We start from the raw sequence: 24,014 nt of genomic DNA on the forward strand, positions 1-24,014 counted from the left end.
CTTTGGGTAAGATCTGCAAGCTCTTACTAGTATCTGGATTGGGGCAATTATATCTGGTAAGAAACACAGTAGATAATCCTCTTGTTTAGTTGTGACAAAACTTGACTGTGTTCGCACCCGCTGCATTTCCATTGTTGGGTTTTTAATGTTTGCTTACAGAACCAAAATGTATATGTAGTCTCTACTTTGATGCATTGTTTCTCAAACCAGTTTCACACCAATTGGAGTCCTAAAGGGATAAAGACATTCCAGTCAACCACCACGCCACCCCGATGTGTGCATGTGTTGATATGAACAGCTGGCCGGGGGGGGCAGCAGCAAAAAGGAAGAGCTATGAAAGAAAAAGAATTTTTACTATGCTTAAAACCAATAATATGAACACGCCCTCTGTCTTGAGCCGATCGTGCTGCATTTTGCAAAGGTTAGATAGGGTGAGCAACTGACAGCTTAATACCACCTTCCATAAATAAGCAGGCAGGAATTGGGGTGGAGCTTTGCTCCTCCTCTTAATGCACTGGGAAAACGAGTGATTACTTAACGTGCTCATATTGACCAAAGGGATGGGAAGGGAATGTTCTGCACCTGGAAAAAGGACTGCAGCCTGCAGCCCGGAAGCAAGCTGAAGCAACCTTGGACTTCGTTTTTGTAGAGATGCACCACCCTTCTCATCAAAGTGCCGAAGTGCCCTGAGCACTTGACTGCTCTATATCTCTTTCTCTCTGACAGGAAAGAGCCCTAGAGCCCTAGGGAAGAATTGTCAAATCACACTTGAATCAAATTGCTGCATCCTATGGTTGATGGAGCTGTTTATAGTTTAATCATAGTTTCTTTTATGGAAATGAAGCTCTCTTTAAGAAATATAGCCGGTGGGTACTTCTGTTTCTGCAGCTGAGCTGTCTGGCAATGGGAGAAGAGAGAACATTTAAAAAGGTAAAGGTAAAGGGACCCCTGACCATTATGTCCAGTCGTGGCCGACTCTGGGGTTGCAGTGCTCATCTGGCTTTATTGGCCGAGGGAGCCGGCGTACAGCTTCCGGGTCATGTGGCCAGCAGGACTAAGCCGCTTCTGGCGAACAGAGCAGCGCACGGAAACACAGTTAACCTTCCCGCCGGAGCGGTACCTATTTATATACTTGCACTTTGACGTGCTTTTGAACTGTTAGGTTGGCAGGAGCAGGGACTGAGCAACGGGAGCTCACCCGGTTGGGGATTCAAACCACCGACCTTCTGATCGGCAAGTCCTAGGCTCTGTGGTTTAACCCACAGTGCCACCCGTGTCCCTAGAGAACATTTAGTCTGGTATAAAAGAGCACTGAGCAGTGCTCTCTCTCTACTTATAGTGCATGGAGGCAGGGGGATGAGCTGGAGATCCAGCTGCCCATCAGCTTATTTTCTCATGTAGCCATGAGTTGCCATCCTCGACAGGGATAACATGTTGCTTCTTTCCTGTTGTTGCATCTGCTGTAGCCACCCAACAGATCTAAATGCAACAGGCAAAGCTTTTGATGGAAGACAGTGAAATAGTTATGCTGCTAGATTTCTATGTGCACAGCTGCACATAGAACGCAGGAGCAGTTTGGTTTTCTGAAGTGACAACCATAAATAGAATGGATTCCTCATGCACCGGCCTGCGTGGTGTCAGGAGCAGCAGCGGAGCTAGTTGCTTGGTCACCTTGTCACATGCTGGCCACTCAGGGGGCAGGGCGAGCCACCCAGGGGGATTTTGTAACTCCCGTCAGGGATGACACCCAGGTCACCCCCCCACTGCCCCCCTTCCTAGGCCCCTGGTCAGGAGACACAGCAGGGACTGGCGTGAGGTCACATCAGCCTGCACAGCACTGGCAGATGCTGCTAGGTTAGGGCAGCCAAGCACTGCAGACATTCTTCTGGAAGTGCTGTGACAGAAGTAGGAAGAAGAGTGGTGACACATGGAGTTTTCCTTCTGTTTTTTGGTCCTGTTTATGAGCACCTGACTCATGCTACAGCGCGGAACCAAAAAACACCCGTCTTTTGGTCCTGCACTCTGGCATGGAAAGAGCACAGGAGTCAAAACGGAACATCCGGCATTGGAATCAGACTTCTGATTCTGACAATCTGTGGTGTCACGCTTAAAACGGGACACTTGGAGGGTATGAGTTCATCTGGTGAGATTTCCCCATGCATGCAAGGAGATAAGGGACTATGACTGTATACAGAAAGTTTCACATGAACTTTTCTGTATACAGAGGCAGCTGCCAGCACTAGGCTCATGCATCATTTGTTTCATGCTGCCATAATCATAGGAATAATTCCATCTATATCTGCATGTACAGAGCTCGGCTTAGATTCAAGCCAATGTTTCCCTGTGCAATTGTGTGGCTGAGAAGGCCAAGAAAGGACTGTAGCCCAGTGGAAGAACATCTGCTTTGCAGAAGGTGACATGCTCAGTCTCCAACATTTCCAGGTAGGGTTTGAAAATACTCCTGCCTGACACTATGGAGAGCTGCTGCTGGTGTAGACTATACCAAGCCTGAGGACAGGGTTGAATGGGCCCTTTAGTACCTAGAATAGCATTGCAGTACCATGAGAAGAGTGGTGGATACTCTAAAGGCAACATGATGAGTAGGGAGGAAAATCTGCAAAGCTAGGAATTTAAGTGTAACATGACTCCACATGCCAAGATGAATCTAAAGAAATAGGTTAAGTATTTCTTATGATGAGAAGAATTAGGAATGGGTGGGGCATACCAGAAACTATTAACTTTACGCCCAAAAGTAATTTCACTGTTACAATTTAATTTCAAGAATATTTGGGAGTTCAGCACTTGCTATGTTGGTGAGCATTTGGTGTGAGACAGAGTGGAAGATCTTGGCCCCAATCCAGAGATCTTCATAGGCTGCTTGCACAAAAGGGTCTCTTTCCTAATATTTGGAAGAGAACCAGTTTCATGGCCTACAGCTAAGGTGTAATTTGGCATGAAGCTCTCAGGTGTAGCTGTGGGCTTTGATCACTACAAGATGAAACAAGAGCAGCAATCATATTGGAGGAAACTGAGCAACAAGCCTTTCATAATTATGATTCAGTCAAGTGCATAATCTAGTGACTCTGGCTAAAACTAAAGGCTACTAGTCTCAGCCTGGATAGCTCAGTTGGTTAGAGCATGGTGCTGATAACAGCAAGGTTGCAGGTTCGATCCCTGTATGGGACAGCTGCATATTCCTGCATTGTAGAGGGTTAGACTAGATGATCCTTGGGATCACTTGCAACTCTGATTCTATGAGGGTTACTTCTGCTTCACTATTCAAAGGCAGTATGCTGCTGAATACCCGTTGCTGAAAACCACAGGAGGGGAGAATGCTCTGGGGCTTCAGTCCTGCTTGAGGGTTTCTCATAGACATCTTGGTTGGCCATTGTGAGAACAGGATTGGTCTGATTCAGAAACATCTTCTTATATTCTTATGTACCCAATCCAGCAGGAGCCACAAGTGCACAATAAGGAATGAATTGGAAACTGCGTGCATGGAAAATGGCAAGCCCATGCATTTGATACAGGTGGATCTTTAGAAGGAAAGAGGGTCACGGCCAGCTCATCTTTCCAATCAGCTGACCAGCACTCTCACATCTGACAGCTTCAACCATCAGCTGCAGGGCTAGGGATGATCAAGGAAACCTGCATGTCTCTGGAACAGTGCCCTGCTCAGATTCATGGCTGCAGTACAAGGCATGCTAAGTTTCAATAGGACACTTTGTCTTCATGCCCTTCTTCCTTTGGATAGGTGAAGTGTGGGCTGGGAAAATGGCACATGTAAGATGCAGTCACTTAGGGCAGGAGTGTTGTTGATAGCAAGTGTTGCTTGATATTATTTTCCTGATATTATTGATAGAAGTCGTTTGTACTTAGTCTTCCCAAACCCCAGCCCTGCGTAGCATCCAAAGCAACTCCATGATAGCTGGGCAACCTCTCTCAGATAAGTTTTCCTTTATGTTAGTAAAAGAACTGTGGGTGATAACTAACTCATATTCAACATAAGCCTGTGTATGTCCATTGATTGCAATGCCTGTACTCCAAGTAAGATGAACTTTGGATTTCACTCCATAATTGGGAAAAACAGTAGTTATGTTCCCATATGCCTACTGTACATATGTATCTGCTCTGCAGATACACACACACAATTTCATTTATAATCCACCTTTCCTCTAATAAGCTCCCATCTCTCAATTTCACCCATCAAAGGATAGCTGCATTTTGGGTTGTGTATTGGTTCAGGAACCAGGGACGCGGGTGGCGCTGTGGTCTAAACCACTGAGCCTAGGGCTTGCCGATTGGAAGATCGGCGGTTTGAATCCCCGCAATGGGGCGAGCTCCCGTTGCTCAGTCCCTACTCCTGCCAACCTAGCGGTTTGAAAGCACGTCAAAGTGCAAGTAGATAAATAGGTACCGCTCTGGTGGGAAGGTAAACAGCGTTTCCATGTGCTGCTCTGAATTTGCCAGAAGTGGCTTAGTGATGCTGGCCACATGACCTGGAAAAACTGTCTGCGGACAAACATCGGCTCCCTCGGTCAGTAAAGCGCAATGAGTAGTGCCACAACCCCAGAGTCATTCGCAACTGGATTTAACTGTCAGGGGTCCTTTACGTTGTTGTTGTTTTTTTATGGTTCAGGAAGTGTAACTTAGGTGGGTTTACATGAAAATGAAAAGTGAAACAAATTTGCCCTCCATGCCTATCAGAGAGACACAATTTTTTTACTTGGAGATTCCATTTATCTGTTGTCGCTAATAGCCAATGGCAGATCTATTCTCTGTTTAATATTTGTCTAATCCCATTTAAAACTAGTCTCGGAGTGTAACGGAAAAGTGTAACCATTAAGGAAAAGCAGCTTCAAAGCGGGTAATTTTCAATGGCGATACAATCAAGAAAGGGGGGAAAGTTCAATCATTTACATGCTTGCCAGTTTTGTTTTTCACTTTTCACCTGCATGGGATTCTTTTCTAAAGACTAATGTCTTGGAAATCCTGGCTGCAGAAGTGGCAATGTGAGAGCTATTATTCTTGTATAGAGGCCATGGGTTCATAGATTATGTGAAAAATGTACATGGCCTGAGTTTGAAACCACTATCTTAATTCTATCATGGTTGGGGCCTCCATAGAGCAGGGAAATGAAGTATTATACCATCAGAGTATGGAAACTACTGCTTGATATATAATGCTGACCTCAGCCTGTAACACAATCTAGTATTCATTGTTCAACATTCTAAACTGCAATGTGCTGCAAGTTTTATATGTAAAAAGGTTATTCTGAAAGTAGTTTAATGTTTCTGTTGATTTATTTCCCATGACAATAAAACCTCTGAAGGTTGGAAGCCTCCCAGCAATAATACGCACAGCCTATATAAATTTTCAGTAGTTTTATTGAAAAATGCCTCTTTTGTTTCAGAAATAAATAATATAAGGCAGTGAAATTCACAATTTGCAGTTAAAATATAAAAGCAGCAATTCTATATCCATAGTCTTGCAAACAATTTCCAACTGCTTTTTTTTTTTTGATAACTACGAAACATTATATTCTGGGGGGGAGGGGAATCATACTAAATATACAACACAAACATGCAATTCCATCTCTGCAGGATTGACTGCAATTTGGCATAAATGTTAATGTCTCTAAAAGGAGATTTAAGCCATTATTTCTTTTTTTTAAAAAAAACCTGTATCCAGTTGATACAATGATGTCAGCTACATTATTTAAGATTTGTGGTTGTTAAAGAGATGTATAAGAGCAGTATATGCCCTGCAAGATATGAGCAAGGATAGGAGAAACTGAACACATCAAAAGCAGAGTTTTTTGTTTCACTAGACTGCAGATTTGTCATGTGACTGAACTGTGTGAGTTAAGTAATGGATGAGGTGAGAAAGCATAAAGCAAGCTCCATTGCTGAAGCATCCAGCCTTTAGATCGCTGGCAGCAACTGTGTAGGGTTTTCTTTCTTTTAATTTACTTAAAGATAATGCAGCCCTCTGGTAATTTTAATGCACTTGTTAAAGTTCTATGAAGCTGCTGCAAGCTCAGGTATTTTACAAGCATTGTAAGAGCAAGAATGAAATCTATGGTAATGTTTTATTGCTATTCCCACATAAGCATGATACCCTCAGAAGAAGCAATGGAAATGGTGGTGGAGAAATAGGCACACCCAACCAATTCCCGATGAATCTACATATGTAAGAATAGCAACAACAAAAACCACCAGCCAAAGAGAGGGGAAAGGTAAGGAAGTCAATCATTTATGGTTTTGTTTTTGCTTTTCTTGATAACGATCTTTTCCAGCGCATATGCTCGGGGTATCCAGGTGAATGCATATCTGCTCCATAGTCCTCATATTCATCATCTCTTCTTTCTGATTCCACTGGTACTATGTAGGGGTCACTTTCAGGCGGATAAGGTCCACTTTCAGGTGCATATGGCTCTGGTTGAAAATAGTCGTCCGATTGAACATTATAGTTATCAAATGCCTTTGAATCCACAGATTTTTTAAAAAAATTAAATATTTACATTTTAGTGATTCTGGGGTGTAAATCTATATGACCCTAAGTACATTTACTTGCAAACTGAGTTTTCATAAAAAAGCAACTTATTTCCAAGTAAATGATACTAAGCCAATGATTACTGCAGGAATTCTAATACACATAAAGATTTTCCCTTCAGAAAAAGGGAGCTGTTTGTGCAACTGCTCCTTGCCCTTGAAGTGAATGAGAAGGGCTTCTTGTGCAAGATCACCCTAACTGTACACCAAAGCTCAGATACAGCCTAACCCCATCATATTTACTCAAAAGTAAGTCTCCCTGAGTTCAAAGGAACTTCAATCCCAAGCAAGCAAGCACAAGACTGCCACTTAGTCTCTAACATTAATTGTACACAGAGTACATACAACAATTATTTTTAGTTTCTTTGGGGGTAAGGAGAAAAGGTATAAAACAAACGGTGTAAAATGTAATGTGAGTTTCAAAAATACAATGCTATAAAAAGAAAACTAATAGTGGGTCATATTCAACTAACTTTTGTTCAGATTAGACCCATTACAATTAATTAGTTAACACCATTAATTTCAGGGGTCTACTTTGGATAAAAATTAGTTAATATGATGCCTTGAAATTTGGGTAACTTTATAAAGAAGCATTTAGGCTTTAGTACAGCTTAGGTCTTAACTAAGTCACATTAAAGCAATGGGAAAAGTTAATCACAACCAACTTCTTGTTGCTATGAAACCTCAACACTTAACATCAGTTGAATCAGACCTTGGTGCACAATTTATTAATCCTTTACATTAGAACTTAACCTGCCAACTTCTTTAATTAGCTTTCAGTTGAGTCAAGAAGGGAAAACTCACATGTCTTCATTGTTTTTGTTTCTTAAAAATAGTTTTCTACTATGGCAGGCATCTACAAAAAGTATGACTAGTGGTGATCATATTCAGTAAATATTATTTCATGACAGTGTTCCTTATATTGGACTGAGTAATAGCTGTGCTGGAGAAATACCTAACACTGCAGGAGGACCAGAAGCAAAAGTAATTGTGTTTTTGAGTGCTTTAAAGAAGATTACATATACAAAAAAACCCATGCCCTGAATCAGATAAGAAGATGATGATGAGAATGATGAAGACAAGCACCAGAGAGAGAGAGAGGTTTCAACAAGTTTCAGAGTGGTTATGGCAGCACACAGTAAAAAGCAGCAGCAGCAGCAGGCTTAAATGCGAAAGCATGATGGTAATGTTAACTAATTTTAGCAGACATGATCCCATACAAATCATTTACAAGCCACAATTAGTTTACTATTTACATTAAGTCATTTCTCTTTCATGAAGTTAAATGTATCATGGTCTTAAATTCACTAGTTAGTAGTTTTATAAGTCTCCAATGCAACTGAGTCTTTTAGGGACTTTTTAGGTATGGGGTTGGAGAGAAAAGTAAGGATAGGAAGATGGACTTTTCCCCTCTGGCATTACCAACATCTTTGTCCTTTATCATGTTCAAGAAGACTTGTTAGTAAGTGTATAAAAAAAGAATCTCCCCATCTTATGGTGTTCAGTTAGCCATTATCTATGTGAAATATCCATACAGATTCACTTCCTAATAAGCACGTGCGCAAACATCTCAGAAACAGGATTTTCATTGTTTTCAAACTGTAAGCAGCACTGGCGACTTAGAAAATGTGTTAGCCGGAACCTGAAACAGGTCAAAGAGGATGTTAGTTTTCCAAGGTCAAACAGCTGGGCAATATATATATATTCATTCAGCTAAATCCATCTATGGAGGGTTAAATTATATGCATATATCTATATATGTATACAAGGCTTCTCTTGGGAAGGAGAGCACTGCAATATTGTTTCCCATTTATTTTTAATTCATTCATGTAAATTGTTGATCTTGTGCAAGTTCTGCATGATTACTCTATAAAATTTGTTTCATTCATTAGCTCAAAGTCCATGAATTTGTGTGTACATATATATATATATATATATTCATTCATGTATACATGCACATTATGATAGTGGCAAACAACATATCAAGTTTATGAATCATAAGGTGCTACAGTGCACACAACAAACTATTGATACCGTGAGCCTGAACTCCTTTCTTGAGAGATGCCCTAGATTTATATGGCACACACAATTTTGGGACTCATCCCCTTCCCAGTTTACAGTGACTTTGGCTGCAATCCAATACAGTTATCTGGGAGTAAGCACCAATGAGCTCAGTGGGGCTTACTTCAGAGTAGACACGTATAGGATTGCTTCATTGGTGCCCCAGTGACCACAGCTATCCAGCATTTTTGTTCCTTTGGCAGTTCACTGTCTGAAACTGCTTCTTCTCAGAAGAAATGTGTGCCATTGAGTAATATAATCATAGATGCCATGGAATTTAACCCAACACAAAGTTGTGCTATGGTGACTTTTTTCAGTTGTCTGCACTGTACCAAAGAATAGCATTTGTTCTCAGAATATTAGATTTCAGGTACTAATTTTGTATAGATAATCCCAACATTAATCAGAAAGACACAAAATGGCAAACAACTGTGTTCTTTTTACTTTAGATGGAGAGGTCAACCTTGTTCAGAAGAAGTAGTTTGATGGGAGGAGGAGCACAAGGAGAAGAAGAAGAAGAAAATTGTCATTTAAATCCTTAAGCAAAGATAATACTTTTCTAACACTATATTTATTAGAAATAAACTGCTTCTGAAAGGTAATATTTTCCCCTTAACACAAAACACATATCAAACTGGGGTAGTTCAGTAAATACCAAAAAATACTTTTAATAGCACCTGAATTATTAGTTCTAGGCTGGCTCAGTTATGACTACTGAACAGCTGAGCTGGATTCAGTTCATTATACTAGAAGGTCTCCTTCCACAAAGCAATTCAGACGGAACTGGCATATCAATGAGGTACAAAATTAAGTTTAAGTTCTCAGTAACCTACCTGGATATCCTTGACCATTGTAAGCAATGCTAGCACACTGGGATGAATCACAGTATCCAGGAGGCCCGGGGGGACCTCTGATACCTGAGTTACCAGGACGGCCAGGTGGCCCAGGTGGTCCCCGTGATCCTGTAGAACCTGGAGGGCCAACTCTGGATTCTCCTTGTGGACCTAATTATAGAAGGAAAAGGAAGATAATATATCTATATAATTCAACATGCAGCAGTCTGATAAAGTGACTGTCAAAACTGAAGTCTAGACTCAGACATATGGTTAAGAAATGTTTCCACTTGGGTTCTACATATGGTGTCAATGAAACGACCGCAGGGAACCCAAGATGTAACTCATCATTAGTTGCTTCCCTAATTTTAAGGTCTTTATGCACAGAAAACTGCTGTGGCAAGATTTGAGCTTAGTGGTTTATATCCATCCTGTGTACGGTACAGGGACCTCATGGGGCACTTCTGCATTAGACAAGCACACTAAATTTCAATTAAAGTGTAGGGCTGCTTCAGTTCTGCTACCCTGCAGCTTTAGAATGGATGAGATCATGGGGTGGTTTTTTTGGAACAAGTTACATTCATGGTTAACAGAAATGTTGAGAGCTTTAACAAAGTGGAGCTAAAATTTGTTGCAAAATTCTTATGGATCTTGTAATGAAGAAAGGTATGCTTCAACTAGTAAATTGAAGACAGAAGCGCCAAGACAGTCTGACTACTCTTGCCAGGACATCGGTAAATGATCAAAATTGTACTGATAGAAAAAATAACTGTGAAGGCCCTACATTCTATCCTAAATTGTAACTATACTATAGAGTAATTTACAACTGAAAGAGAGCACAACAGTTGCAAATAAAACCTAATTGTGAGTCAAAAGGCTAACATAACATTTTATTTCCCATGAAATAGGAGGGGGAAAATATAAAATGTCTGGCTAGATACAAGCTAAACAGACTTGATGCTCATTTTGATCAAATTTTACTTGCATACACAATAAAGCCTGTCAATATTATCTTTTACGGTTTTTTGCTGCCATGTGATGCAGAAAACTCACCTGGTGACCCAGGCAAACCTCGTGGTCCTTGTGATCCAATCCCTCTTTCACCTTTCTCTCCAGGTAGCCCTAAAGCACACATAAAAAGAAAAGGGAAACAACCCATGTAATTGTGAAAGTGATGCTGAAGAAATAATTTTCCGTGCTTGTGAAGCATATAATTAACAGCACATTTTAAAATATTGCTCTTATTCATCTAATGAACCACTTAGCATATGCAGGCCATTTTTATACTAAAACATTCTGTTTGGTTTAAAGGCTGTCCTGTGGATGTTATTAGACGGAAGGATTAGCAAAGGATTGACAGCGGCTGACCTAGGATGACGAAACACACACACACATTTTCTACATCTCTAGTACAACTCACCTCTTTCTCCAGCTGGCCCTTGCATGCCAGGTGTGCCTGGGAAGCCTGGCCTGCCCCCAGCCCCTGGTTCTCCTGGTGGCCCAGCAGGTCCAGGGGGCCCTGGTGGTCCTGATGGTCCTGGCTGGTTACGGTTTGAATAGTAATCATTTGGTATTTGGTTCAGCCTCTGGTTAAACTGGGCCATATTGGCTTTGGAGAAATAAAACAGGATAATATAAGAATGCACAATACCATTTTCTGTAAAGTGAAAAACAAAACAGAATACTGCTCCCTGGTGCCACAAAGCACCTTCCTGACTACTATTGGTTAATTTGGTACATGACTTTAGGCTAAGATTAACAAACAGTATAAACTCGTAAATAAATAAATTCAACTAAATTCCACTCTTAGTAGACTGAAATTAATGAGCCTGAGTAAATCATGCCCATTAACCTCAGTGGGTCTACTCTGAGTAGGATTAGCATTTAATACCCATAGGGTTAGATTCATTTGCGGAAGTGAGTCAGAGCCAGTGTAGCCACCTGCTCTGCAAACTGGGTGCTTCCATGGATAGAACATGATTTTCTCCCATACCAACTCTGGCCTGCAGCCTCAATACACTCAGCCCCTCACGCTGTTCTGAAGGATCCGAAAGCTTCCAGAATAGTGTGGGTTTATTTTAAGAGAGACACAGATGGTTGGAGGTGGGGGTGGGGAGGCCCAATCAGCCAAAATCTCTTCCACTCTTTTCTACCCATGGAGGCATAGAGCTTGTGAGGTTCCACTCTATGCAACTGTAGATCCAATAAATACAACGAAAGGAGAAATGTTGGCAGCAAGATGGTATTATAAAAAAGCTGAAACCAGTACAACTTAGCTCTCCAGAAGAACACATATTTTATCAATAAGGTCTTGCCTAAGAATGTAAAGCACAGAATGTAAGGCAGAGTTATGGGTGTCATGTGCCTGCCTCCCAGCCCCCATAATGGCCTGATGTACTGAGTGTACACAACAGAAGGCAAGTTTCAAGACAAGCTCTAATGTCCTATAAATGATACCTCTATGTATGGGTAGTGTACCTGTAGTGGGCTTGACCATGCCCCTACTTTTAAGCATAACCATTTATTTTTATTTCTGTATGCTCTAGAAGACCATGTATGACAAACACCAGAAGGAGCAGCAAAATATATTCAGTATTTGCCAGCATTTGGAGAACGGAACCTGAACGTGTCATCACTGCTACTGCCACTGAAGAGCACAAAGTGGCAACAGCATGAGGTGTGATCAGACCTAGCCTTCATTAAGCATTATCAGTACTGCTACAGAAAGGCAGCAGCTGACAGCAAAGCAAGGAATCAAACTCAAACCCCATATTTCAATCCAGAATATCAACCACTGACTAATTTTGTGTTGATTTGGTACAATGAAGTTCTTGTTTGCCACACTGAATATGCCAATGGGAAAAGTGGCAAATAAACCTAGGCTTGTTGTGACAGCCACTGGTTTGTACCCACCTGTGGTAACTCAGAGTTGCTTCCAGCTGATCAGACTCTGCTGGATTTGGTGATCGAGCTAGCAAGAGGCCAAACATTTGCAATTTCACCCACCAGCCTAGGCTCTGCCTAATTTGAGAAACACTGAACCCATGTGACTTTAAGCTTTAAGTTCACAACAGAGTCTGACAATATGGTACACGGAAAAATGTGTTTAGTTGCACATATTTCAAAGCATTGTTTACCATTCATCATTTGTTCACAGACTTGTCTTGCCACAGCGCGCATCATATTCTGGGAAGCAATGTCTCCCTTCATAAAATAAACAGAACATGTATTAGACATGATGTCCTCTTTTGTAGGAGGCATTAGAAAATGCAAACAAATTCATTTTAAGGGTGCACTTACTCTGTCACCTTTCTCGCCTTTTATTCCAGCTGGCCCCTGTAACAAATTAAACTCCATCAGAGTGCATCACAGAAAGAGGAAGGATTAACAGGAGTGACTGCAAAAGTGTTTGCCAGGCACTCCAGGGCCTGAACATGGAAGGTCAGCCCATGAAAGTCAAGTGTCTGCCTTATACTGAATCAGACCACTGGTCCATCTAGCTCAGCGTCATCTAAGCAGACTGGCAGTAAATCTACAGGGTTTCAGGCAAGTGTCTCTTAGTCTTTCCTGGAAATGCCAGAACCTTCTACATGTACCACATTTCATGTACCAATAAGCTACAACTGCCTATCTCTAAGTTTCTACGGTGATTACCGTATTTTCATTTACTAGAATACATAGTCTTCATTTAACCACCCCACCAACACTTTGGGTGATTATCTATCCTTTTTAGATAACAGTGCTAAGGAAGGAAACAGGCAGTATTAATGTTTCAGTGAGTATGAACATCAGTCTGCAAAAAAATTGTCTCCTTGGGACCATCAATAATAGCTTTCCAAGGATATCATAATATAACCCCACAAACAAGAACAACATAGCCTATATTAATATTTTTTTTGTATTCCTTACTGAAACATCTTCCAGCATGGCTTCTTAAGGGGGGAAAAACATGACTTGATAATAAGTTGCCCTTATAATTATTTTCATTAATTAGAATATGTAGCCATGGGGGGTAGGGGAGAGACAAAAATAATTAAAAATTAAATTATCTCCTGGTTAATTTCAATAAACATAGTCAGTGCATTTAAGCTGTATATTTGCAGATATTCAAAAATGTATGACAATTGTCACACAAATATATTTATTACCTATTTGAAACCAGTTAATGTTGTTTCATCTGTCAACAACATGTTTCAAATCATCCAAAAAGGCGACAGTGTTGCCTGAACCCTTGGACTGTTATCAGAAAAATATTAACCCATGCTAGTAAATCTTAGTCATCTGAACAAGTTCTGTAGTCTTTCCAGAGGCACTTAGTAAACATCTCAAGCCAGAGATGTTTCACCCTATACCTCTAGTGCCCCATCCACAGTAATGTCCTCCACTTTTGTTGTACTAAGTGATTTGATGACGACAGCGGATTGGCATCAGTAATACCAGAACCTCAACTGCTGAATTTCCTTTAAATTCCCTCCCTTCTCCTTTCTGTGGGGACTCCAATTTTTGAAATAAATGATCAGAAATGTGAGAAAATTCTGGGCATTCAAATGAACAAACAAAAGAGAAATTGCTATTAAACCAAACACATTTTCACTGGTAAGCTCCCAGAGGTGAATCGTTAGTTATTATTTAATCATGCTTAATATTCTGTTGTCAGCAAAAGTAATCACCAAACCTGGCCACAAGTGGTTTCTTTAAAAAGCTCCTTTAGTGACACACCAATAAATTACTCTCCAGGACTAGAGCATAACTGAATATGGCAACATTTCAACAATCTTGCACTGAGATCATGAGCATTTAATTTGTGAAAGTGAGAAGTTTACACCAGGGATGATTTCAGATGTGCAGAATTTAGGGTCATGGTGACCCTGGGTGCTGCTGCCAAACATGCAAAAGTCTGTTTGTTTACATATGGCTCAGATTATTTGTTACCCTCCAGGCTGCTTTCAGTGGAGCAACATCAACCACTCTTCTTGCAAATTAAACTCTTTACCTGAGTTGTCAAAGCAAGTGTGTGAAAGAAAAGGACTCTTCTAATTCACTAAACCATCTACATCTCTTTGGGAGAGCAACATTGCTAGCAGCTGTACAGAGCTGCCACATGCCCGGATCAGGAAAGTAATTTATGTCTTCTCTCGTCATTTTGACCAGCCTTACACAGAATATGATGTGTCGATTGTCTTAGCCTGAGGCAGCATTTACTTTCCAGAAGTAATGTCAACCACATGTGAGAAATGGATCCAATGGGAGTCCCTGGGAAGGCTGTTTAACTAATGTTTGTGTCTATGAAGTATAGTTACATTATTTGTTCTTGTTCATTCTAAATACTTAAGAGGCACCATTGTTTGCTTAGATACTTCCTCCTTATTGAATTAATTAGTCTATTGTGTTATAGCTATCTTTGTCTAAAGAATAGGCTTTTCTTTTTGTAGGGTAATTAATTAGCAAATTATCAAGTTTGTCCCCATGGAAAGCAAAAGCTCAAAGCAAGTAGGATATTGCTGCTGCTTCCTGTATGTCTGTATATCTTCTAAACATGCATACAAATCATTTTTCTCTTATCACCCACTTAGAACTTTTTCTTCTCACCAACTTAGAATTCTCAAGAGATACTTAAAAATGCACTGATAGGCCAATGAACTCAGGAAAGCTCTCTGTTCACCATGGCCCAGAATTATCTAAACTTTTTTGGTGACATACTCATGTTGAAATGATTTCATAGTATCTATGACCATGATATTATTCTCCCATGCTTGGCTTAACAGTGCGTGATTTAGATCTTTGTTACCACTGCTAGCAAAGATTCTTAGATGGTTACATTATACAAGAAATATGTAAAGCTGTGTGAGGAAATGCAGCTTTGGAACACAGCCATGTAGCTACAGGAAAAGTCTGGATGACCTTTAAAACTCTGCAGGCTACATTTGGCCCACCGCTTGCACACATGGGCTTAGGTTGCCACTTTGGCATTTCTTGATAGCATACATATAGGTGCTGAAAGCCCATCTGCCACACGAGTCTGACAAAACATCTGCACAGACTTTATGCCAGTTTCCTGCTGGGATCTGATCTGAAAAGCTGAGAAATAGTATGTGGGAGAGTGGGACAACCAAAGCAAAACACTGCACTCTGAAAACATTATATTTGGATAAAGGGAAGCATATATATGTGAGAATGAAGTTACAGGGAACCAGGCAGAGGGCCTTCTCGGCAGTGGCACCCCGCTCTGTGGAATGCCCTCCCATCAGATGTCAAGGAAATAAAGAACTACACAACTTTCAGAAGAGGGCAGGGTATAAATACCAGCACATTTATTTATTTATTTATTTATTTATTTATTTATTTATTTATTTTCCATTATTATGAAGAAGCCTTGAAGTTATCATTACATACAGAGCTCCTAAGCTGAATGTAGCCAACTTGTTACTAGTCACTGCTCTTCTGCCTCTTAACAGCAGCTTGATGTGCAGCAGTAGCAGGTGGTGTAGTAGGGCTGTGCCACTTGGTCAACTTCTTTCTAGCTGAGTCACTGCTGCATGTTGGTAGCAAGGTTGGTGTGGTGCAAATGTGCTGGTGGAGCCAGTGCAGCACTTCTGCTGACTCAATTGCACTGCACTGACCTTGTTGCCACCTCAGTGACTTAGCTGGAGGGAGTTCAGGCATGCAGCACAGCTCCAACATACCATCCATTACTGATACACAGAAATTTGAAGCAATGATGCCTCTCCAGGTGTGCAGAGGTTGACCTGTTTATTAGACAATTAATCAGGCCAAGCCCTGTTGTTGTTGATGATGATGATGGTAGTGGCCAGTTGGTAACCCAACCTGTTCCCTTACTAAGACAGCACTCATAATAAGTGCTAATGTGAGACCTTAAGCACAGAAAATTAGTCACAATTAAGATCTACGGAAATCAGTGGGACAAGCTAGTGTGACCAATTGACTCCAAATATGAGACTGTGTAATCTCATAGAAACTAGATGCAAACATTTGCATGGCATTCTAAAGGGGGGGGGCCAGAAAAACCTTGATGCAATTTATCTGAGGCAATATAGAAAATTCCCCTTTCTCCTTTTCAAGACTATTTTATTATTACTATTATTATTTTTAAAAGATCACAGGGTGGTAGACAATATAAAAACAAAAAAATACACAACAAAGTAACAAACATAAATAATACCCCTCCCCCACTTTAAAAGGCCTTAGATTGTGTAATTGGCCAAAGGCTTGGGAGAATAGGACTGTTTTTGCCTGCAGCCTAAAACTGTGTGGCGAGCCTCCCTGGGGAGAGCATTCTACAAATGGGAAGCCACTGCAGAAAAGGTCCGTTCTCATGTTGCCACCCTCTGGACCTCTTGCTTAGGAGGCACACAAAGAAGGGCTTAAGATGATGAACACAGGGTCTGAGTTGGTTCGTATGGAGTAAGGCAGTCATTGGGGTATGATGATTCTGAGCTATTTAAGGCTTTATAGGTCAAAACCAGCACTTTGAATTAGGCCCAGAAGCTAACTGGCAGCCACTGCAGTCAGGTTAGGATTGGCATTATATGCTCAAACTGTCTTGCCCTGGAGAGAAACCTAACCATTGGATGAAGTTCCAAACCATCTTCAGAGGTAGCCCCATGTATGGCAGATTGCAGTAATCTAACCTAGAAGTTACCAGAGCACAGACAATAGTAGTTAGGCTATCCCTGTCCAGATACAGGTGCAGTTGGGCCGTGTATCTGACGGAAAGCACTCTGCACCACCAAGGCCATTTGAGCCTCAAGCGACAGCAATGGATCCAGTAGTACTTCTAAACTATGTACCCACTCATTCAGAGGAAGTATAACCTTTCATTGCCTCAAAGGTACTGATACAAGTTAAGATAATGAGAGAGAGCCTTCCCATGCTGACCAGTGTAGTAGATGCAAACGTTGCAACCTTTGGTACCAAATGCATAACTTTCTAATAGCAGCCTTGACAAAATCAGACAGATTGGCTCTGGCAATGCTGCTGGGACAATGTCTTGATCCCTCATCTGGTATCAGATTCTAGACAGAACCCACAACACAACACCGAGGCTCCACTGTAAACATTCAAACTTTTTCAAACCAACAAGCTCCCAGAATGCTACATATTAAAATTTCCACCTTAGGGAAGCACATCATACTTGACTGTGCTTAAAAAAGAATAATTCCAGTAATTCTGCTGATTTTGCTCTGAAATGTTTACATAGTGCAGAAATATAAGCCTTGGCATGTGCAGCTTCTGCTCTCTTTTTAGTGGAAAGCCCTGACCACAATTTCCAGACCTGACTTAAATTGCAAAAAAAGATGTGCTGTAAGGAGTGAAGTTGCTGAAAATTAGACTTAACATCTTAACTTTCAGATATTAGCTAGTTGTGCTGATAGACTTTTCCCAGACTCACACTACACAATGGCGCTCTCAACATTTGATGGTATCTTTAACAACAGATGCACTAAATGCCAATCATTGATTATCTTACCGGAGAGCCACGATCTCCTGGTTTTCCTGGTTTTCCAGTTGGGCCAGCAACTCCAGGAACTCCTGGGGCACCCTGCAAAAATGTACATTGAAAAGGTATACTAAGGAGGACATAATAATAGTCTGTTAAATCCAACAAACATGATACTCACCAAATGCAGGGAATGCATGTGAAAACTTTTCCTACTACTATTTGTTTTCATTTCCTCATAATCTGACACATCTTGTAACATAAACAGTAAGTCTCTGTTTTATTTCTTTAATGCTCTATGAACAAGTCAAGCTTGCATCTGGCAATAAAATTCTATTTTTCTGGTCATCTCAACCCCCATCCCACCACCGCCACCTGCCCAATCTGCACTGGTGAGGAACAGCTGAACTGGCTCTAGGTCCCAACAGATGTGGAAAGGTGAGACCAGGCTTCTCCAACCTCGGCTCTCCAGATGTTTTTTGGCCTACAATTCCCATGATCCCTAGCTAGCAGGACCAGAGGTCAGGGATGATGGGAACTGTAGTCTCAAAACATCTGGAGGGCTGAGGTTGAGGAAGCTTGGGTGAGACACTCAGTTGCTATAAAAAAGGAAGGAAATATCCAGGTATACAAAAAAAAAGTTAATTAAGCCCAGTGTGTTTTGAACTAAGTTCAAAACCAATTTCAGTCTTGCTCTCTGAAATGTTTTGCAACAGTGTGAATTGGTTGATCCAAGGTTCATCTGAGGAGTCTTAAATGCTTTGAGCTCAATATATCATGTATATGTATATGTATATGTATATGTATATGTATATGTATATGTATATGTATATGTATGGTTTTCCACACAGAACTCACTGGAACTCAGTTTCAGCACCTCTCCGGTGGACACCATTGCTATTATAAGAAAACAAGGGAGGCATTCCTTGTGAGTTCCAGCACCTCTTTTTCTAGAAAAATAGCACTGGATATGTCTATGACTATATTTTGCACCTGGAAGTTGGCATCCTTGGCCATCTCTCTCTGCCCACTACCATTTTCTCTGTCAGTGCAGAGGGAGTCTCACAGTATCCCATAAGTTACCGACCCAGGGAGCAAAGGATTGGTCTCTCACTTACTTAATTAACAATTAATATGGAAGTAATTAAATAGCATCTTAAAAGAAAATAATTTTTAATGCTTAGCCTATTGATTTTTCATGAAAAGGCATTGTCCTAGCAACTAGCAGGCTTTCTTTTAACAGATTTTCCAAGCAGCAGCAAAACACTCACATCTTTCTAATCACATCAAAGGAACAAATTCCATAAGAGAAATTTTCAAGCCTCATAAAACATTATGAAGCTTCTAGTATTCCCAAAGCTTAACTGTACTCGAAACGATTTCCTTTTGACTATTTTCCAGCATAATGAACATGTGCAGACCACATTAGACACAGCCAGATCTTTTTCTTAATAAAACCTCCTGCATAACTATCTGTAGTCATCAAATGTTCTAACTGGATAACAAACAATACAGGATTGATAGGAATAGGATTTAGAATGCAAGAGGGGAGTCAAAAGGGTGCACATTTTGCCAGAGTGACATTACAGCAAAATTTGGCACTGAATAATATGCAAAATTATATCAAACCAATTAGGCCTGCAACAAAATGAAGTGTGCCAGCCATGACCTTTTCCATGATACTCCTTTATACCAGTGTTTCCCAACCGGTGTTCCGCGGCACACAAGTGTGCCGTGAGACGTTGCCTCGTGTGCCGCGAGATGCCTGGAGGGAGGCGGGCGAGTCGGGCGGCGAGAGGCGGGGCGGCGGCGGCGAGGAGAGGCCGCGCCTCCTGCTGCTGCCTGGCGCTCCTCCTCGCAGCCGGCAGCGCTGCCTGGGCGCCTCCGCGCGACTCTGCCTCGCTGGGTTTGGTCTCCCAGCAGAGACGGGTCACACGCGCACCTCCCTCCCTCCCTCAGCCTGCGCGGAGGGAGAGCCAGAGAGAGGCATCGCTCCTGCGCGGCGGGAGAGGGAGCAGCCGGAGCGATGCCCCAAACGAATGCATGGGACCGGAGGGGAAATCCTCTCCGAGGCGGATTGAGCGCAGCTGAGAGAAGCCTTTCGAGGAGCTGCAGCAACTCCCGGCGACGGTTCCTCAAGCCCCGCCGCCGCCCCCTCCTCCGCCCGCTATCGCCGCCACCACCACAACAGCCGCCGCCGCCTCAGTTGCCGCCGTCCCTCAGTCCCTCACTCTGCTGCCTCCTCCCACCCCCAAAGCTTGGAGGTTCCCCGGCAAGGGGGAGGGAAAAAAACTTTCACTTTCGTGCGTCCCTCCCGGCGTGACGCTGCGCGCTGACGTCACGGGGCGGGGCTTTAATGATGGTGTGCCGCGAGATTTTTTTTCAGTAAACAGGTGTGCCATTGCCCAAAAAAGTTTGGGAAACACTGCTTTATACTACCCCTCCCCTGGTTTTTTCTGTCCTCCCTCCCCTTCAAGAATCAGTCGGCATTCCATAGCCACTGAGCATGCTCAATCATCATTGGGCTAAGGGGCAGAGTTTCACCTAAGTTTTGTTTCCTGAGGTTTTTTGTATATGTACAAGCCCTACAGTTCATCCAAGCCTGTTGCTACCACACCCACACACACACACACACCGTGTGTGTGTGTGTGTGTGTGTGTGTGCGCGCGTGCGTGCGTGGTTGATGCTTCTTTTGGCTACATAAGAGTATGTTGTGAATGCTGCGAGCAGTGATTCCTCTGTTGCTCCATCTGCTTGATGATCTGCCCAGAAGGTAAGGCAGGCAGAGTGGAAGGGTTGGGTCAAGCCAATGTCATGGGAAAGACAGAAATGCCCAACCAGCTGCATGATAAAAGTTGCAGGGGGGAAAGGAGATGGTGTCAGAGGAGTATAATTGGAGCAGACCAGGGTGAAAAGGAGATGGGGGTCAAGACAAGGACATGAGGGATATTGGATATAGAGACAAGGGGAAAAGTAAAGGTAGCAGGGAAACAGAAAAACAAACAAGGAAGGAAAAGGCAGCACAGAAGTAAGTAGCTGAGAAGCATTGCCTCAAATGAGCATCACCCAACATGGAAGAAAGACATGGTAGAGAGTTCTGGGCAAGCTAAAAAGTGGTGTGTGTGTGTGTGTGTGTGTGTGTGTGTGTGTGTGTGTGTAAAAGGGTCCTTATACTACAGATCCATAAGCATTACTGTCCAGATAAACTACTGTACCAAACCCACAGAGAGGCATGTTGACAAGAGCCCTGAACTTAGAATGAGTACAGGGCTCACCAAATGGTTTTAAGATCCTTGGAACCTTTAGGGTTTGGGGCAAAAGAGGTTACATAGTTGTATGATTTAACCTGCTCAGGTAGTTATTTGCTGAAACTAACAATGAAGAGGTAGAGGGAGAACCATGACAGCAAACTGACTTCTACAAAGCTAATCCCTCCCCAATGTCAAAACCCCCAGTTAGTCCACAAACAGTCAAGCTAACACTTACTAATGGTCCAGGGGGTCCTCTTGGTCCAGTTGGGCCATCTTTTCCAGTGAACCCCTAGTTGAAAAGTGAAAGTTTATGCATTATTGTTTTGTTTCTTTAAAAGGATAAGCTAATTCCATGATGACTGGTTTAGGCTAATGTCCATTAACTATTCATATATATGTTTAAAAGATATTGCCAGCCTAGGTGTGATTTAGTTCTGTGCTTCAATTACGCTAACATCAACTAGTTATCATGTGAATATATCAAGGCTTTTCTCTGATTGAGAATTCATGCTGAATACTAAAGCTCAATTACTTGTGAGGAAGTTCCAACATCATCATCTTCTAATGTGTTACACCTAAGACTCTGTTTCCCTCTTTCTCCTGTTGTTTGCTTTCTCACACCCAGCCTTTTTTGTTAGTTGGCGGGATTCACCTAACCAGCCTTTTCAATGTAAGCTCTCTGCAAGGACATCTTCTAGCACAATGGAGCTTTCCCCACTCTTCACATCATGCGCCCCTTCACCCCACCCTCCAAAATGGCTGAGAATAATGAGCACTCATCCAAAAAGTCACACAAGAAAGAAAAATATTAACTAATCAAGAGTAGTGGTCATAGCTGTCATATTAATTTCAAAGAGAAAGCACTATGCGATTTAGATAACCAGACAATATCAAGAGAGTAGTTTATTTCTAATTCTAAAACTTTACTGTTCCTCTCTCAATCTAAACTTAGCCAGAGTCTTTACTCTGATGGTCTGCACAGTTTGACTTTTCACATACAATCAAAACCAACCTTAAGCATTTGGGTGATGGTAATTATTATTTTTTAACTGCTGCCTCCCACTCATCCATTAGGGATTCTTTTGGTAGGTTTGGCAGGCTTTCTTCATTCATTCACCCTGACCCTGTGAAGTCCTGCTGAGGAAGTTCTACCCTGTGGTATTCCTAAAGTCAAGCCAGGTGGCTTTTCCTTACACAATGTTCTATGATGTTCTCCTGTCAAAGGGAGCAGTGTCATCCATATATTTATTTTGCCATGAGTACATAAAGAAGAAACACAATGTAAGTTAAAACACAGTTCATGTACAAGCATTGAAATGGTGCCCCTCACCAGCTCACCTCCTTTTGGTACTCAAAAAGGATGTCCTACTCAAAACTAGTAAAAACAATTTCCATGTAGGAAATTGTTGTGTAACTAGGAATCTTTGTCCAACAATGGCACAGCCCTAGACCTACTGTGATCATCAACAAATATAAAACAAAAATGCTTACCCTATCACCTGGAGGTCCCATTGGGCCAGGGGGCCCAGGTAAGCCTGGAGATCCCTACAGAAGAAGAAAAGTATTAATCAGAGAGGGTTATTGAGTTATGCAATACAAGGCACACATTTGAGAGTACCAACAAGCATAGAGACAGAGGTGATCTGGTTGACACAGTTGACTTGGACTTTCAAAAAGCTTTTGACAAGGTACAACACCAAAGACTCTTGAGTAAGCCTAGCAGCCCTATTCTGGAGCAGGAATAGGTTAAGTAGAAAGAAGCAGAGAGTAGGACGTAAGGAACAGTTCTCCAAATGAAGGGATGTAAAAAGTGGATAGTGAGGCCTCTGAGCTTGAGAGTCTTTTTTCTTGTGTTGTTGCCCAGTTTTTCTGGAACTTTGATGCCTTCTTTGTTTCCTTAAAACCTAGTCCCATTTCTCAGTACCAATTCACAGCTGATACATGATGTGGTTTTGCACCTGTGTGGTCTTGTTTTATTACTTTGTACTTCAATAGCATTTTGTCTCATCTGTTGAAGAGCAAGTGAAACTGCCGCATTTTTTGCTCTATAAGACTCACTTTTTCCCTCCTAAAAAGTAAGGGGAAATGTTTGTGTGTCTTATGGAGCGAATGCAGGCTGCACAGCTATCCCAGAAGCCAGAACAGCAAGAGGGATTGCTGCTTTCACTGCGCAGTGATCCCTCTTGCTGTTCTGGTTTCTGAGATTCAGAATATTTTTTTTCTTGTTTTCCTCCTCCAAAAACTAGGTGCGTCTTGTGGTCTGGTGTGTCTTATAGAGCGAAAAATATGGTAAACAGAAACTTATTCATACCAGGCTACAAGTGAGAACTTAATATATGTTAGCACTTATGGGACATGTGCAGCATAAGTAGCATGACCATATTATTTTTTAAAAAAGCAAACTTACTGAGCGACCAGGTAGTCCTGGCTCTCCAGCATCACCTTTCATCCCTTGACGACCCTAGGAGGAAGAAATACTGCAAGTTTTAGAAGGTGCCATTCATCATGCAAACTGGGCTGGGAAGACTTGGAGTGATTATCCCTTGAATCCCAGCCCCACAGTGTACAGCCCATCCCATTCACCATACTGGGGGGTTTATGGGGAAGACTGGACTGCTTCTTCCAGCCCCTTTGTCATTCTTTCCTCTGGTTTACCTACACAGCCTACAACAAGTGATTTAGTTTCTCAGAATACAGTGACATGATTAACTATCAGAAAATAGTTCAGAGTATGCCAGATAATTGCCTAATCTTTTTAAAGCATAAGAATTTATCTGAAAATGCAGAAAGGCATGTTCCTTCTAAATCACCACAACAATAGTATGGCTATTATTTTTTTGTGTAATCTGCCAGTATT

At 41.8% G+C, this 24,014-nt stretch overlaps 1 protein-coding gene across 9 annotated transcripts in view; it reads right to left on the reverse strand.

Moving 5' to 3' along the window:
• Positions 1-5,369: 5,369 nt before the first annotated feature.
• COL12A1 (collagen type XII alpha 1 chain) overlaps positions 5,370-24,014 on the reverse strand; it is a 112,124-nt gene continuing 93,479 nt past the window's right edge. For 7 of the 9 annotated variants that reach the window (XM_081187302.1, XM_081187307.1, XM_081187303.1 and 4 more), the window contains 10 exons: positions 23,565-23,618; positions 22,649-22,702; positions 21,393-21,446; positions 17,937-18,008; positions 12,749-12,784; positions 12,586-12,652; positions 10,869-11,057; positions 10,502-10,570; positions 9,449-9,619; positions 5,370-6,437 (listed from right to left, as the gene is read on the reverse strand). In XM_081187302.1, the coding sequence (XP_081043428.1) occupies positions 6,256-6,437; positions 9,449-9,619; positions 10,502-10,570; positions 10,869-11,057; positions 12,586-12,652; positions 12,749-12,784; positions 17,937-18,008; positions 21,393-21,446; positions 22,649-22,702; positions 23,565-23,618 (948 nt within the window). In that variant the 3' untranslated portion in view covers positions 5,370-6,255. Of the gene's footprint in view, positions 6,438-7,251; positions 9,079-9,448; positions 9,620-10,501; positions 10,571-10,868; positions 11,058-12,585; positions 12,653-12,748; positions 12,785-17,936; positions 18,009-21,392; positions 21,447-22,648; positions 22,703-23,564; positions 23,619-24,014 lie in introns of those variants that run through there. The other 2 variants (XM_081187305.1, XM_081187306.1) reach the window with 2 other exon arrangements.

This window comes from Podarcis bocagei (assembly GCF_964188305.1).
Source record: "Podarcis bocagei genome assembly, chromosome: 3".
NCBI classification, from domain to species: Eukaryota; Metazoa; Chordata; class Lepidosauria; order Squamata; family Lacertidae; genus Podarcis; species Podarcis bocagei.